This window comes from Saccopteryx bilineata, chromosome 6 (assembly GCF_036850765.1).
Source record: "Saccopteryx bilineata isolate mSacBil1 chromosome 6, mSacBil1_pri_phased_curated, whole genome shotgun sequence".
In the NCBI taxonomy this organism is placed as follows: Eukaryota; Metazoa; Chordata; class Mammalia; order Chiroptera; family Emballonuridae; genus Saccopteryx; species Saccopteryx bilineata.
Window position 1 is genome coordinate 185741562 of NC_089495.1, and position 14555 is coordinate 185756116.

At 45.8% G+C, this 14555-nt stretch overlaps 1 protein-coding gene across 2 annotated transcripts in view; it reads right to left on the reverse strand.

Annotated features, from left to right (window-relative positions):
* Positions 1 to 344: 344 nt before the first annotated feature.
* VAPB (VAMP associated protein B and C) overlaps positions 345 to 14555 on the reverse strand; it is a 67106-nt gene continuing 52895 nt past the window's right edge. Inside the window, exons 4-7 of one of the 2 annotated variants that reach the window (XR_010726309.1) lie at positions 13771 to 13851; positions 10805 to 10981; positions 5631 to 8317; positions 345 to 5599 (exon numbers count right to left, since the gene is read on the reverse strand). Coding sequence is in view for 1 of the 2 variants with exons in the window: in XM_066237971.1 (XP_066094068.1) it covers positions 8159 to 8317; positions 10805 to 10981; positions 13771 to 13851 (417 nt within the window). In the remaining variant the exon portion in view is untranslated. Of the gene's footprint in view, positions 8318 to 10804; positions 10982 to 13770; positions 13852 to 14555 lie in introns of both variants that reach the window. The other variant, XM_066237971.1, reaches the window with a different exon arrangement.

Here is a 14555-nt window from a genome sequence, read left to right on the forward strand (position 1 = left end):
CAGAAACCACCCCAGCTCGCAGACCCAGAAGCAGCGAATGCCCGAGAGTACTCAGTTAATCAATGACACGTGGCCTCCCAACAGGAGGACAGGGATGCAGGCTTGGCCCCATGCCAAAGCTCTCTGGGCAAAAGTTTCCTCATCAGAGGAAAAAAAGAGGACTTGGACCTAAGCCATCCCTTAAGTGTGTTTTCTGGCGTAAAGTATCTATAATTTTTCATTTAAACCAATTTTCTGTTCCTAAGCAGCAGTGAAAGAGTAGTGATGGGCTCTAGAATGTTCTCTAAAGCCCATCTCAAGGCTCTTAAGCCATCCATTCAAAATAATTTTACACTGAAGCATCCTTTAAATACATTCAGAGCGCAGTTTATTGAACATAATAGGGAGGAGGCAGCTAGTACAAAAGTTTATGCCTTGGCAGGGCAGGTTTCTCGGGCGGCTATGGAACACGTGAGAACATGCTGTGAGTGTCTCTTTCGATCTGGACACGGCAGAAATTCATCTCTTTCCCTCTGGCCAACACGAAGCCAGCCAGGAAACCACACATTGATTACAGATCAGATAACCAGAATGGACGATGGTGAAGAGTCCTTTTCTGCACCAACTTTTAAAATAAATTCATGTCCGAACAGGAAATACAACTTAATTACATCAAAGAAAAATTATGCAAACTAAAACACTCTAAGACATCTCTTAAAACACTCAGTTCCCAAAATGTTAACATACGTTGAAGTCACAATAAAAACACGCCGCAAAGGTCTTTTCCCAGACAAACAGAAAGATGTACAGCAGGGTAAGACCAGCATGAAGTACTGAAATACTTCTTTACTCCAAAAGGAGAGAGGAGGTAAAGAGAAATTTAAATAGATCATTCTGAATTTCTTACAAGAAGTTGCAAATGGCAGCAGTTTATAAATAAGTCTTTAAAAAGGAAACACTAGCAACAGAAATGAGAGCCAAATATATTCTGCATTTTTCTCCTACATATAAGCTTAAATCGCCTTACTGCTTACGAATGAAAACCACAAAAACGGTCACTCCCACTGATTAATATCCAGGCATCTCAAAAGGTATCTGACAGAGAAGGTGAATTGATAAATGGGTGCTAAATGAGTGAATGAGGAAAAGCAAGAAGCAGTTCTTGTCCATGTGGTCTCAGAATTAGACACTAAATTCTGATCTTCAATTCCAAGTAAAAGGGTCAATAGAAAAAAATAACTTCTAAATCAGCGGTTCTCAACCTGTGGGTCGCGACCCCGGCAGGGGTCGAACGACCAAAACACAGGAGTCGCCTAAAGCCATCGGAAATACATATTTTATTTAAAAATGTATTGTATAGGCCCTGGCCGGTTGGCTCAGTGGAAGAGCGTCGGCCTGGCGTGCGGAGGTCCCGGGTTCAATTCCCGGCCAGGGCACACAGGAGAAGCGCCCATCTGCTTCTCCACCCCTCCTCCTCTCCTTCCTCTCTGTCTCTCTCTTCCCCTCCCACAGCCAAGGCTCCATTGGAGCAAAGATGGCCCGGGCACTGGGGATGGCTCCTTGGCCTCTGCCCCAGGCGCTAGAGTGGCTCTGGTGGCAACAGAGTGACGCCCCGGAAGGGCAGAGCATCGCCCCTTGGTGGGCAGAGCGTCGCCCCCTGGTGGGCGTGCCAGGTGGATCCCGGTCGGGCGCATGCGGGAGTCTGTCTGATTGTCTCTTCCCGTTTCCAGCTTCAGAAAAAAAAAAAAAAAAAGTATTGTATAATAAATATGTATTTCCGATGGCTTTAGGCGACCCCTGTGTTTTGGTCCTTCGACCCCCGCTGGGGTCGCGACCCACAGGTTGAGAACCGCTGTTCTAAATGAATGCTGGTCTAGAGGATAGCAGTTGAACTTAGTTTATGTCTAAGAAACAAACAAACAAACATTTAAAAAAAGATAGAAATACAGGCAAACAGTTTATAAAAAGAACCTGACCTTTGGGTATTACATGGAAAGCCACTGAGTCAAGGCGATAAACACACACATGCCTTTACATTGGCTGCAATCGCAAAAACGATGGGTCCTTGTTAGCACGAGAAGGCCTTAATGAAATTGTGTTAATATAACTGATTTGTCTCCCCTGGTTGATGTGTACTGAAGCAAAACAAAAAATAAAGGGTAACTGTTTGGTTTTAGCCAGCCCCGTCTCTGGGCAGCAGAGAGACAAAGCCCTGGGGCGGTGGCCCCGCCTGCAGCAGCCCGGGAAGCTCCTGCCACTCATCAAAATGTGAGCGGGTGTGAGGACAGTGAGCTAGGCTCGGGACTGCACCCACATCCATTAGCCAAATGATTAAATATACATCAACCCCGGGAGATAATAAAGTAATTGTAATGGGGCATTGTCACAGGATCAATGTTTCCGGGTTTAAAAATAAACATTAGCATTTATCTAGCAGCGGAAAACTATTATCCCCAGTACTGTTTTATTCAACTGACATCTTTTAATCAAAGCAATCCATATCATGGCAGCATTCCAAGGTATCATAATTGCAAATATTTATGGCAAGTTAGATAATAGCTGTATTTTTGTTGCTAGGTTTTTCTTCCTTTCCTACAGATCAGGATGCCGGCACGTTCTAATGAATTAATTCCATTATGGAAAAAAAAAAAATCCTAAGTAATTATTATATTCATCGGGACAACCTCTCATCCACCTCCACCAATTTCACTTTTAAATATGATGCACAGCCCAAGGTGTGCGCTCACGTCTTCTAAATTTTTCAAAATACCTCTGTGATGAAAATAAATTTAACTGAAACCTTGTCAGTGTAGAGATAGACACCCCGCAAGGCAAGGTCTGAGTCCCTCAACATGTGACTCATGCGCCCCATCTAATGTCCTTGCAGGGAGAGCCAGCAGCGATGGGACTGGGATGAGGAACGGTCGGGTTGGGGACTCTGGCCTAAGACACTTCCCCAGCCTTCCAGGTTTGCCTTGAGTCCGGTGCTCCTGACTGGGGTCTGCTCTTCCTTACTGGCCGCCTTCAATGATTTCCCGGAGAAACGCAACCTGACTCGGGAGAGGTCTGAGAGCAGCAGCTAGGCTGTTTCCTAACTCCTGCAGGCCACGTCCCTGACGCTCATTCTAATGAGCCGCCCTGGCTCACAGTTAACTTACAAGTTCCGAGTTAGGTAAAGGCCCCCCGGCCAGGCCAGCACTCTCATCACCGCCTCCAGAGACAGACTGCTGATCTGCTTCCCGAAGCCGCCACAATCATTTCCAGGGAGCAACCGGCGGCGGGGAAATGGCCAACGCATTTCTTCACTGAAGTACCTCCAGTTCCCAAACAAAAAAGCATCTAAGGGAAAGTCCTCATTCTCGCTACTTTGTTGTAAGAGTACATCAGGGATGAGGGCGGTGAACAAAGGAAGATGCACACCTGTCTGGGATGAGGAGTTAGCTCACCTGCATGGTTTCTGAGGTTGAAACAGTGTCTTGGTCAGTGGCTCAGGCCCTACAGCAGGCTCCACAGAAATGGATTTTGATCCAAAGCAGAAGTTCTAAAAAGTCACCCAATTTAACCTCCTTTGCAAACTCTAGCCCACTTCCCAAGGCCAGAGTCAGCGTGAGCATGAAGTTCAAAGAGCAAGGGTAGGAAATGCACAGGAGGGTGTCGCCACAGCAACTTTCTCTAAAAGGACCTATTCCAGCAGTTCGCTGTCTGAGGAAGGTTTTAAAAAAAAAGGCTGCTGGCAAATATAATCAGGACAGTGACCCCACTTCATAAGGAGCACATGGGGACCCCGCAGACCTGATCAGATCTGTGTACCATGGACCGAAGTCACCTATCTACTCTTCAGAGGAATACATCCAACTCCATTTCAGCAACAGGAAACACGGCCCTGGCTTCCTGGAGGTGGGCTCCTCAGTGGTAACTTCGGATTCATTCCCTAGGTTTCCTCAGTGCTTTCTGTTCCTCCTCTAGCCTGTTGGGCTCAATAGAAAGGAGCAGGGAAAGCCACTCTGGGACTGAGGCCCCCACAGGGACACCTTCAGAGAACTGCCACTGCCCGCAGGAGGAAGCAGCGTCTCAGAGGTCAGTGTCATTCGACTGGTTCAAGGTGACTTTGCAGTCCACGTCCCAACTCTCTCCTTACTTCTGTCTTGTAAACCAAGAATTTCACAAACATGCCAGAACTCAAACCTTGTAAATGAGCCAGTTCTCTAGAGAAGGAGAAAATGACTAATGGCATTGTATTTTGGCATGGGTTCTGAATTTGCAAATACAGACTTATGTGTGGAAAAAAAACCCAAAAACATATATATATATATAGGCACAGTTGGAAAAATGGGAAGCTACTTACATATGGTACACGTGAGACACACACACACACACACAGCTTGCTTTCAAATTAATTTGAAAGGCTATTTAGCTCACAGCTATCACTGCGCCAGTCCTATCTGACTCGCCAGTCTACAAGTCCAGCCCCGGTATCTTTCAATAACAGTTCTGTTCCTGGGATTTGTTTGAAAGTGGTTAGGTCTTCATGGATGACTGGAGGTTCTTCATTCCCCCTCATTCTGTGTTATGTAGGTACAAGCCATCTCTCTAGGTATAAACTGTCCACTGGTAAAAATCAATTTTGATTTTATCAGTATTTATTACTGCTGGTGCCAGCAGTTTGGAAAGACTAAACAGGAAAAACATGCAAACAAGGAGGGGAAAAAATTAAAGCCGGGTCCTCACACCTACAAATAAAGACATTCTGCTCTAAGAGGTATTCTGTATCAAGCCAAGGGAGCTTAAATTACCCATTTAAAAATTCAGTCAGGCCCTGGCTGGTTGGCTCAGTGGTAGAGCGTCAGCCTGGCGTGTGAAAGTCCCGGGTTCGATTCCCGGCCAGGGCACACAGGAGAGGCGCCCATCTGCTTCTCCACCCCTCCCCTTCTCCTTCCTCTCTGTCTCTCTTCCCCTCCCGCAGCCGAGGCTCCATTGGAGCAAAAGATGGCCCAGGTGCTGGGGATGGCTCCTTAGTCTCTGCCCCAGGTGCTAGAGTGGCTCTGGTCGCGACAGAGCGACGCCCAGGATGGGCGGAGCATCACCCCCTGGTGGGCATGCTGGGTGGATCTGTCTGACTGCCTCCCTGTTTCCAGCTTCAGAAAAATACAAAAAAAAAAAAAAAAAATTCAGTCAATAACAATTTATGGGACTCTGTTATTGCTTACATCTCAGGACTTGTGAGCAGGGTGGCCAGTGTTTCTAAAACGAGGGCACCGCTCTCGGAGGTCCTGTGAACCATGATCAACCCACTGGCAGCTGCCCAGCAGTTCCCGGCCAGCACCCTCACCAGCATCAGCCTTGTATCATGCCGATTTATTCTAATGACCCGCCTCTGACCCTCTCAGGACGGAACAGACCATGTGACAATACCATGCATCCACCTCCTTTCCTTACTCTCATTTTTTCCTTTCCCGAAGACTCCCAAAATGTGTGTGCTTCTCCAGGGTCGAGCTCTTGAGTGTCATGGCTCTTAAAGTGGTCCCTGAACATTAGCAGACGTAGCTCCTCAAATATTCTCTTTTGACACATTCTTTACTGACCAGGACGACTCAGGGAATAGCCTATCTCCCCAGGATGACTCGGGGAACAGCCCATTTCCCCAGGACAACTCGAGGAAAAGCCAATCTCCCTGCCATGACCCTCCTGTGGAGTTCCCTTCTTCCACTCAGTCAAAAAACTGCACAAACTAAAATATGTTCACCAAGTCCGATCCTCTAAAAGGGAAAGAGATTCTACAGGATGTTTAGTTAGAAAGATACAACTTTGGGTTTTAAGTTGTGATTTTTAGCTACAAAAAAAAAAAAAAAAAAAAAAAATCACATCCTCTGAGCTGCTGAATACTTGTTCCTGGATGTTCCCGAAACACTACATCACTTTCCAAGGCCCAAAGCAGAGGAGATTTCATAGGCATTCTTTTAAGAACTTAGTCCCTTTAGGCAGGCACCAGCAAACTCCGACTTCACAGGCCAAATCCTACCAGCTGTTTTTGTGAATAGTTTTATCAAAACACACAGCTATGTTCTTCAAGGAAAGATCTGCAGACCCTGTTCCAGAAATGGGACTGCTTGTGGCCCCCTGCTTCCAAGGCCAGGAGGTACCGGAGGCTACGTGAGGATTACTCCGCTGCAGTTCTTACACTTGGACAAACTTGAGTCCACTTACAGAAAATTAATGGGAGAAGGCACATGCCTCACAGCTCAGTCCTTTCACTCCTGGCATCTGCACGGAAAAAGTGCTGGAGACTAATTTATAACTGGGCAGCCGTCCACGTCTGCATGCTCAGTGCAATTTGAGCAATAGGTGTGGGATGTTTACGGCAAGTACTCAGGACGTGGAGTGAACTTCTTATCATGAAGATGGAAATTACTGAACAGCCAGAGCCTCACTTCTCCCAGTCTCTAATCCTGCCTAGGTCGCCAGAGCCACAGAACCTCAGGCCATGCTGCCTGGCCAAGCTCGAGAGGAAGGTGACCCGGGGTGTATGACATCTAAGAATTGTCTTCCTGATGATGAAGGTCTTCTAAAACCCAGCCACACACTAGAGCCATGCTCAGCATACCCTGCACTAGTCGTTTGTGCTCAGTCCCCCGACCCAGAGGGGCAAAGCGACGGAAGGGTGAGGGTGACCAGCTGCTTAAGATGTTTAGCAGTTTTATTTTTATACTCTCAGTTGAAGCAAACACTCTCCCCCGCAATGTGTGTGTGTGTGTGTGTATTTTAAATAATTTAACGTATTTATTTCCTCATGGATAGGGAACACTGACAAAATAATAATGATGATAAAAATAACAATTCCCCACATAGCAAATGTGACAAAATGACAAAAGAACTCTTAATTTTGGGGCTTTATTTTACTTTTTTTTTTAAGATGCTACAGAGTCAAACAAAACTGGATCGGTCTTTTATGGCATAAAGTGACTCCACAGTCAAACTTTGGTGACTGCATGATGGATGGACTATCTGAAGAGCCCCTCATGCGCCCCTCCCCACCCCCCCGGGGTTGGCAGCCTCTCCTAATCCCTCTGCTGCCTGACCTGCTTGACCTGAGCCCCAGCTGGGGCCACAGGGTCGGGTCAGGCCCACGCTTGGGCTGTGTGCTGGATGTGTGCATGCTGGTGGAGGGGCAGGCAACAACAGAACTGTATGGAAGATCAGCTGCTCTTCTCCACTAAGGATAACACTGAGTGACTGTCCTCCCGTGATAGCTGCTAACTATTCACACAGAAAAATACTTCCTGGCTGCTGCTCTCCAACATGCAAATGAACCACATGCCCGTATATACGCACACAGGGCCCAGAATGCCCAGAGCCGGGAGCCCACGGCCCTCCAGCACAAGGCCAGCCGAGGCCGCAGCACAAGGTAGCATAAGTGATTTTTAGGCCACAGCCTCAATTATAATCTTGTGACAATAAGAAAATATGAGATGAAATACATTAAATAAGTTAAATAAGCATTAAACATCTCTGAATAACAATTCAATCTCACTACATGAACCAATAGTAATTTAGCTTGGTCCCTTTAAGTGAACGAAGCATTGACTTTTCTTTCCAAAGCGTTGGGCCAGTAAGTCCACACACGCCCCACCCTGCCCAGCACGCCTGTCTGACGCAGCCACGGCACAATTCTTCCTGGTGTCTGACTCTGCTCATCAGTCCCAAGGAACTGACAGCCTGGGCAGCACAGGGACCGCAAGCCTAGGGAGTGAGCGAGCAGCGTGGGGACAATGTGGGGGGGTGGCGCTCCCCCGCTGGGCTCCAGCTCTCTGAGGGCCAGTACCGACAAGTGAGGAAGAGTGTCGTGTTTTCAGAGAGGTAATCCAGCAACATGGACCAAGGCTACAAATGTTTAAATGACATTTACAACATGCCATTATCATTTAATCATGGTTTCCCTTGTCATTAACAAAGATCATTCTTTCCCCCAATCATTTACTAGACATTTTCAACTTTCTAAGATCGTTATATTAGTTACATTTGTGTGTGTGTGCGCACTCACGCGCAGGGAGGGGTATTTTAAAGGCAAGACCTGTGAGATGTCATCATACATTAATTTCTTTTTATACATGGTTATGATAAATTTAAATCCCATGATATGGCGGATCCATCGATCTAATCGACCACCCCCCACATGCTGCCTCTACAAGGCGATCTTCCCTATGATGACACCGACGATAAAGAACAAGACCACCAGCGCGAGGAGCCGGGTGCTGAGGCCCTCCTCCTTCCCAGCCGCAGCTAACACAGGCACAGGGCTGTTGCTCTGTGTGGTCTTCCTCATCCGAAGTCCATCTTCTTCCTACGGGAGCAAATGCACATCTCAGAGACAATCCACGCACCAGAAGCAGAAGTCAACTGCATAGCTTGGGGGGGGGGGGGGTTCCACACCCAGACTCAGGTCCCATGCATGATTCAGTTCAACCTTCTCATGCTGAAGCCTATGAGGGACTGGCTTGAGGCCTAAGAACTATTGCTAGAGCCCCTCAGTTCTTCAATCCATCCCACATGTTGTTGCTAGTTATCTTTCACACCACAAATCCAAGCAGGGCTCTCCTTGGTTCCCCGTGAGTTACAGAAAAAAGCTCTTAGGGGGTCTGGTCTGGACCCACCCACCTTGTTGGACACGTCTCCTTGCTGCTCCTCTTTACCTACAATCAACCCAACCCCTCTGTCTTTCCTTCTTTCACTGATTTCCCTAATCAAGCCGTTGATTTTTTAAATGATAGGCCTCTCTCAAGGCATGAATATAAAAATCAAAAGAAACTTCAAACCGGGACCTGGAAGCGTTCCAATGCAGAGCTGTGTACATAGTTGGAATCTGATGAGTTTGATGTAGATGGCTAGATTTTCACTATTCAAATAGCATATTTGGAATATTAACATGTGGCTAAACTTGTACATGCATCTCAAGTATTTTCTACTTAATGCATGGATTTCCCACCGAAGAGGCAACACTGTTTTTCCTCTATATAAAGATACCTGGCCACATTCCTTTCCCCACCAACAACACAGGTGTGCAGGAACAGGGCCTCTTCCTCCTTCGCGGCCCCACGGCTACCCTATGTCCCTACACAGGACAAGCACAAGGCCTTTCTCTCAGCACAGCCGCCCCAGCAGCTGGAACTCTGGCTAATGACCCCTTGGCTCATCCTGAATGCCAGCTGCCCTTCCTGCTTTTCCTTCTACCCCTTCTCATCCACCAAGTGCCTCGCAGGTCCCGGAGACAAGGGCAGCCAGCCCACCGAGCTGCCTCCTTGAGCACTTATGGGACCACTCATCACCTTGATTGTCAGTCTGTATCACTGCTTGTATCTCCCCCCCCGACTACCGCTGTTAACAGGCTGCTCCTTAAGGGCCAGATCGCTCCTATTTGTATCGTTTCGGCCACACAGTAGGGCCTCAGGAAATTTGTTGGCCAAATAAAGAAAGAAAAAAACACAAAACAAGAAGTCAGTGTTTGGCAGGATAAAGAATCTTCTAATGTCAAGATTGGACTGATAATATCTGAAAGATACTCTGCTCATGGGACATGGCCAATATTGCTGCACAGTGATAAATGACCAGTGTTATTTGATTAACTTTAAAAAAATGGGCACAGCAAAATACAGAGTTTATTTTATTGGGTTTATATAGAAGCTATTTCTACCTATTTATCACTTTAAACAGCACAGAACTGTTTCTGAAGAGAAATTTACTCAAGAAGCTTTAGGCGTATCTTAGACTTTTAGCCAAAAAGTGAAGTGTCAGCTTCATCACTTATTCCACTACAAGAAGTTCCTGAATGAGGCAAATGAAGACTCTCGTGGAGAAAGAAGAGGTGCCATTTCCCAGGCACTGTCAGTTCTACACTGACCGCACTGCCCGAGTAAGAGAAGGAAGAGTCAACTGAAATGAATTTGTTATAAGAACCTAGTGCTATAGTAGTTAAAAAGCAAAAACCTATTACATGCTTGGGTGGTATGCCCAAGAGAAAGGAAAGAGATCAGCCCCAAAATTTAAGCTGCAGTAAGAGTTCCTATGATCAGATGATCAGAAATGTTCTGTTCAATTCCGTGTCTAAAACAGACATACTTTTAAGGCTGGAAGGGGCCACAGAGGTGTTCTGCGAACGGAGGTTTGGGAGATGCTGTCCTAATACAGAGCCAGAGCTTGTCTGAGCCCGAGCAGTCACTTCCATGCCAGCACAGGCCTCCAAGGCAGAGAGCAGTGCCACCTGCCTCCCTTCCCCACCCAGTACCCAGTGCAGCCTGAGCCTCCACAGCTGGACTCGGGTTTCTCCGTACACAATCTCCACCAACCTCCTCTGACAACTTCCCATCTCCAGTCTCATCACCACTTTCAGTCTGACGAAGGTCTTTTGCTTAGACATAGTTAGTATCTTTAAAAGTCAGAATTACACCTACGTTAAAATGGAGTGCAGGTCAGCATTTACCCTCTTCAAAAACAGATTCTCATCCAGTGGGAAATGAAGTGGGGTTTGAAAATGTGAATTCTACATAACCACTGCCGTTTTATTTTTAGTCTTAAATTTCACACTAATGATGGGTGGTGGAGGTTTTTTGTTAAATAGTTGAGAAATTTCTGCTCAAGAGACAAAAGTTCTTGATCGAGGGGCAGGGGATTCAAGGACCCTTGGAGAACCTGATGAAAGCTATGGAATTTCTCCCCGGGAGAAAAGTATGCAAACACAGACGAGTCTAGAGATTCAGGGTCCATCCATTGCTGGACACAAGCTCTTGGGGAGAAAGCTGTGCTTGGCAATTGTCAGAAGAAACAGTGCCCTTACCTTGAAGTGCCTGTTCTCTTCTCGCAGCCTCTGGACCTCGCCTTGCAGCCTCTTACACTCTTCCATCACCTTCTTCACTTCGGTGTCGTCCAAAGAAGAGCTCGGAGATTTAGACACCGTTGGTGTTTCTGTCTTTGATGCAGTTATGCTTATAATTTTATTTATTTCTATATCATGCTGTTCAGAAATAAATGAAAGCCCAAGTGTCACCAACTATGTAATACAGGACTTTTTTATGCAAAGTAAAGTAGCTCTCAGCAATACCACACGTGGCAGCGTTTTATCCACACTGTAAAATGTCATATTTATTTTAAAAATGGATCATTTTATCTAGTAGCTTAATAATCTAAAGCAACTGGGCCCCAGAAATTATGGATAAGGGCAAATAATGAAGTTCGACTGAGCCTAATACTTCACAGAAAGAGAAGGGCTGTACATATTGTACTATGAAATTCCTACCATGCAAAAATTAGCATACGGTAATTGTGCACGTGCTGGAATTATTAGCCACAAGTTACCGTCACCGTGAAGATGTGATCATACCAGGACTGGCCGGGTGAGGGAGGACATGGGGAGCTTTATTTCCTGGACTCAGAATGGGAAGCAGGGACGAGGGCAGGTGAAAGCAGTGTCCGCAGGGTTTCAGTCTGGGGAGCGGGGACGAGGGCAGGTGAAAGCAGTGTCCGCAGGGTTTCAGTCTGGGGAGCGGGGACGAGGGCCGGTGAAAGCAGTGTCCGCAGGGTTTCAGTCTGGGGAGCGGGGACGAGGGCGGGTGAAAGCAGTGTCTGCAGGGTTTCAGGGGAGCGGGGACGAGGGCGGGTGAAAGCAGTGTCCGCAGGGTTTCAGTCTGGGGAAGCTGCACTCCAGCATTTCCGCTGTGTGACCACTTCATCTGAAGACTGACTAGGAATGCGTCAGTCAGGGTGGGGCATGGAGGCTCAGGTGGGCTGGGGCAAATAAAGTAACTGAGGATCACTTCCCTGGGGTGGGGTGGGGGTTCTATGTAGCAAACCGAGAATTACTCATTTAGCTTTACGGACCTGGTTACCTATTTCTACCCTTTATTGTCCAGGTGAGAAGAGTGAGGCCCAAAAGGCAAGGCCTCGAACTACAAAGCTAACGTATCACAGAGCTGGGACCAGTATACAACTCCCAAAACTGATCTTCCCACGGCATAACGTGCAATTCAAAGTAAAAGAATAATGATAGTCAATGACTGAGCGGAAGGAACTTACAAAGTATTTTTGGCACAAATGCACCGTGTTTCTGGAGGTCAGCACGGATAATGTTCATAGAAGGTCTGGGAGCACTTCGATCTCCCAAGTCCAGATATTAACAGTCACAGTCAGGGTAGCTAATACTCTGCCTATGCTTCAAATTGTATTTTTAATACAATTTAAGTTTTTCTGACTAGGTTGAAGGAAGTCAATACTATCATTTCAGTCTTCTGTCTTCATCTAGTCACAAGTGAGGGCCAGGCCAGGCCTGCCCTTGGACTCAACCCCTCAGACAGCACAGGAAGTTCTCAATGGGGAGCAACTGTGCCCCCCATGGCACATTTGGCAATGTCAGAAACATTTTTAGTTGTCACAACAAAGGGGTGCTACCAGTATCTAGTGTAGGCATGGCCAACATACGGACCACAGGCCACATCTGGCCCACATGAGTTTATGCGGCTGCGATTAAATTTTTAATATTCTCCGCTACTTTAAAATCTCAGCTACTCAGAAGCGGAAGCATCTTTGATTATTGGAAATCGAGATATTTAAGAAGATAGGGATACGTGGAAAAGAATTCCGCATGTGACTAATCTAGGGTTAACTTCCAGTAATTGGTCAAATAGATTCGCGATACTTCTTTATTTTTTAAAAAAATTCCATTATAAAATTTTATAACTTTTGTACTCATCTCTCTCGATATGGACTGTTTGACGTTTAGCGGCGATGTGAAACCCACATTCTTTTAGGTGGAGTTTGCCAGTGCGCACCCAAGGTCAAACAATGATTATTTTTGTGGTCAAATGTGCTGAATCAAGTGGCATTGTAGCACAGACAATAGCTGCAGTGTCCAGGCTGTTTGTAAAACGAAATAATTGTTTTTCTTGCAATATAACCCCTTCAAATTCATTCTATTAATTAAATATTGTTTTGATTGATTGTGATATAGTTTGGATATTTATACGATATGTAATTATATTTTTATTTAAAAATATTTTTATTAAAATATTATATATTAAAATTTTTCACTCACATTTATTCATAAACAAATTACATAATAAAATTTTGTTTACTTAAATGAATCATTTTTGTATTTAACATTTTTTAATTTTAATATTTCATCTGGCCCGTGAAAAAAGTTTTCTCTCTAATCTGGCCCAGGGGCAAAAACTGTTGGCCAGGCCTGATCTAGTGGGTAGAGATCAGGCGTCCTACAAGGCCCAGGACATCCCCACAGTAGAGTATGGGGCCCGACTGCCAACAGTCTGAGGCTAAGAACTCCCCCTCTGGAAGCAGTCTTGACAGAAGCAGGAGCTGGGGATGAGAGAAAGAGCAGACTGGGAACCTGCAGGCCGGACTCGAACAACAGGCCCTGTGTGCTTATCACCTGTCTGTCAAGCACCACGATAAATGGCAAATTACTCCCTATTTTAGTCTAACCCCATGTTTAATAGCGACCTACAACTTTACCAAGTCAAAGACGCTCTTTGGGATTTATAACATTTCAACAGCCAACAGGTTGTACTTTGCAAGGGGAAGGAATTGTTTCAATTAGTTGCCTTTCTGCAAGTCTTTCAAAGGCTGATTCCATGAGGGCCCACTTATTTGTCGACTTCAGCTTATTTTTTTCTTCATACATCAGAAAGAGGAAAATAATTTGCCAACTTAAATCTTGGTTTTGCAGGAGATGGTATGCAAATAAGTATCAGCTTGCAACATTCAATTACTGTTAACTAGAAACATACTTACAGGTTTATCATTTTCTGCTGGCAATTCAAACACACATCTAAGTTTTGAATCCATAAGGTCTTCGGGTTTTGCCTCCTTCCACTAAAACAATTTAAATTTAATAATCAGGATATTATAAAGCTGCTGGAAGAATAATTTTCTGCCTATAACTGACAATTTCAGAAAAATACTCTTAATGAGAAAGCCCTGATGTATATCAAATAAAGAACTTAAGTCTGCTGAGATTTCAATATTTTCAACATGACAAGATTAAATACACTAGCTTTCCTGAATATTTATTACACTTCACAAATCCCAGTCTTGCTGCCTGACTCCTCAAAGTCAACCGGCCCACCCCCCATACCCCCTGTTGCTAGTCTGCAGGAAGCACACGGGACAGAGAGGACCAGCACTCAAGTCTGGACGGCCAAGGCTAACTTTGGCTTTCCTTAAGAAAATACACCTCCTTTACAGGGCACACCCCCTTAGAGCAAGCATGTCCCATCTCGGTCTGGGTGTAGAACCATACTGCCAGCTACCAACAGAGCACATGAACTAGCAAGCCCTACTCGGTCTCTCTCTCCTCCCTCCGCCCTCCTCCCTCCTGTCTATTGGTGCGAACAACTTCTGGGCTAAATCCGTTCTGGGATGATGCACTCCTGGTTTACTCCTCCTTTTAGGAGTAGAGGATAAGCGTGTTCTGAGAACTGCAGACCAGCATAGCAGGCAAGTTATAATATAGAGAAGGAACAAACTCCCCCACCCCTACCCCAGGACCATGCAGGAGGCAGCTAGAGCAACACTGG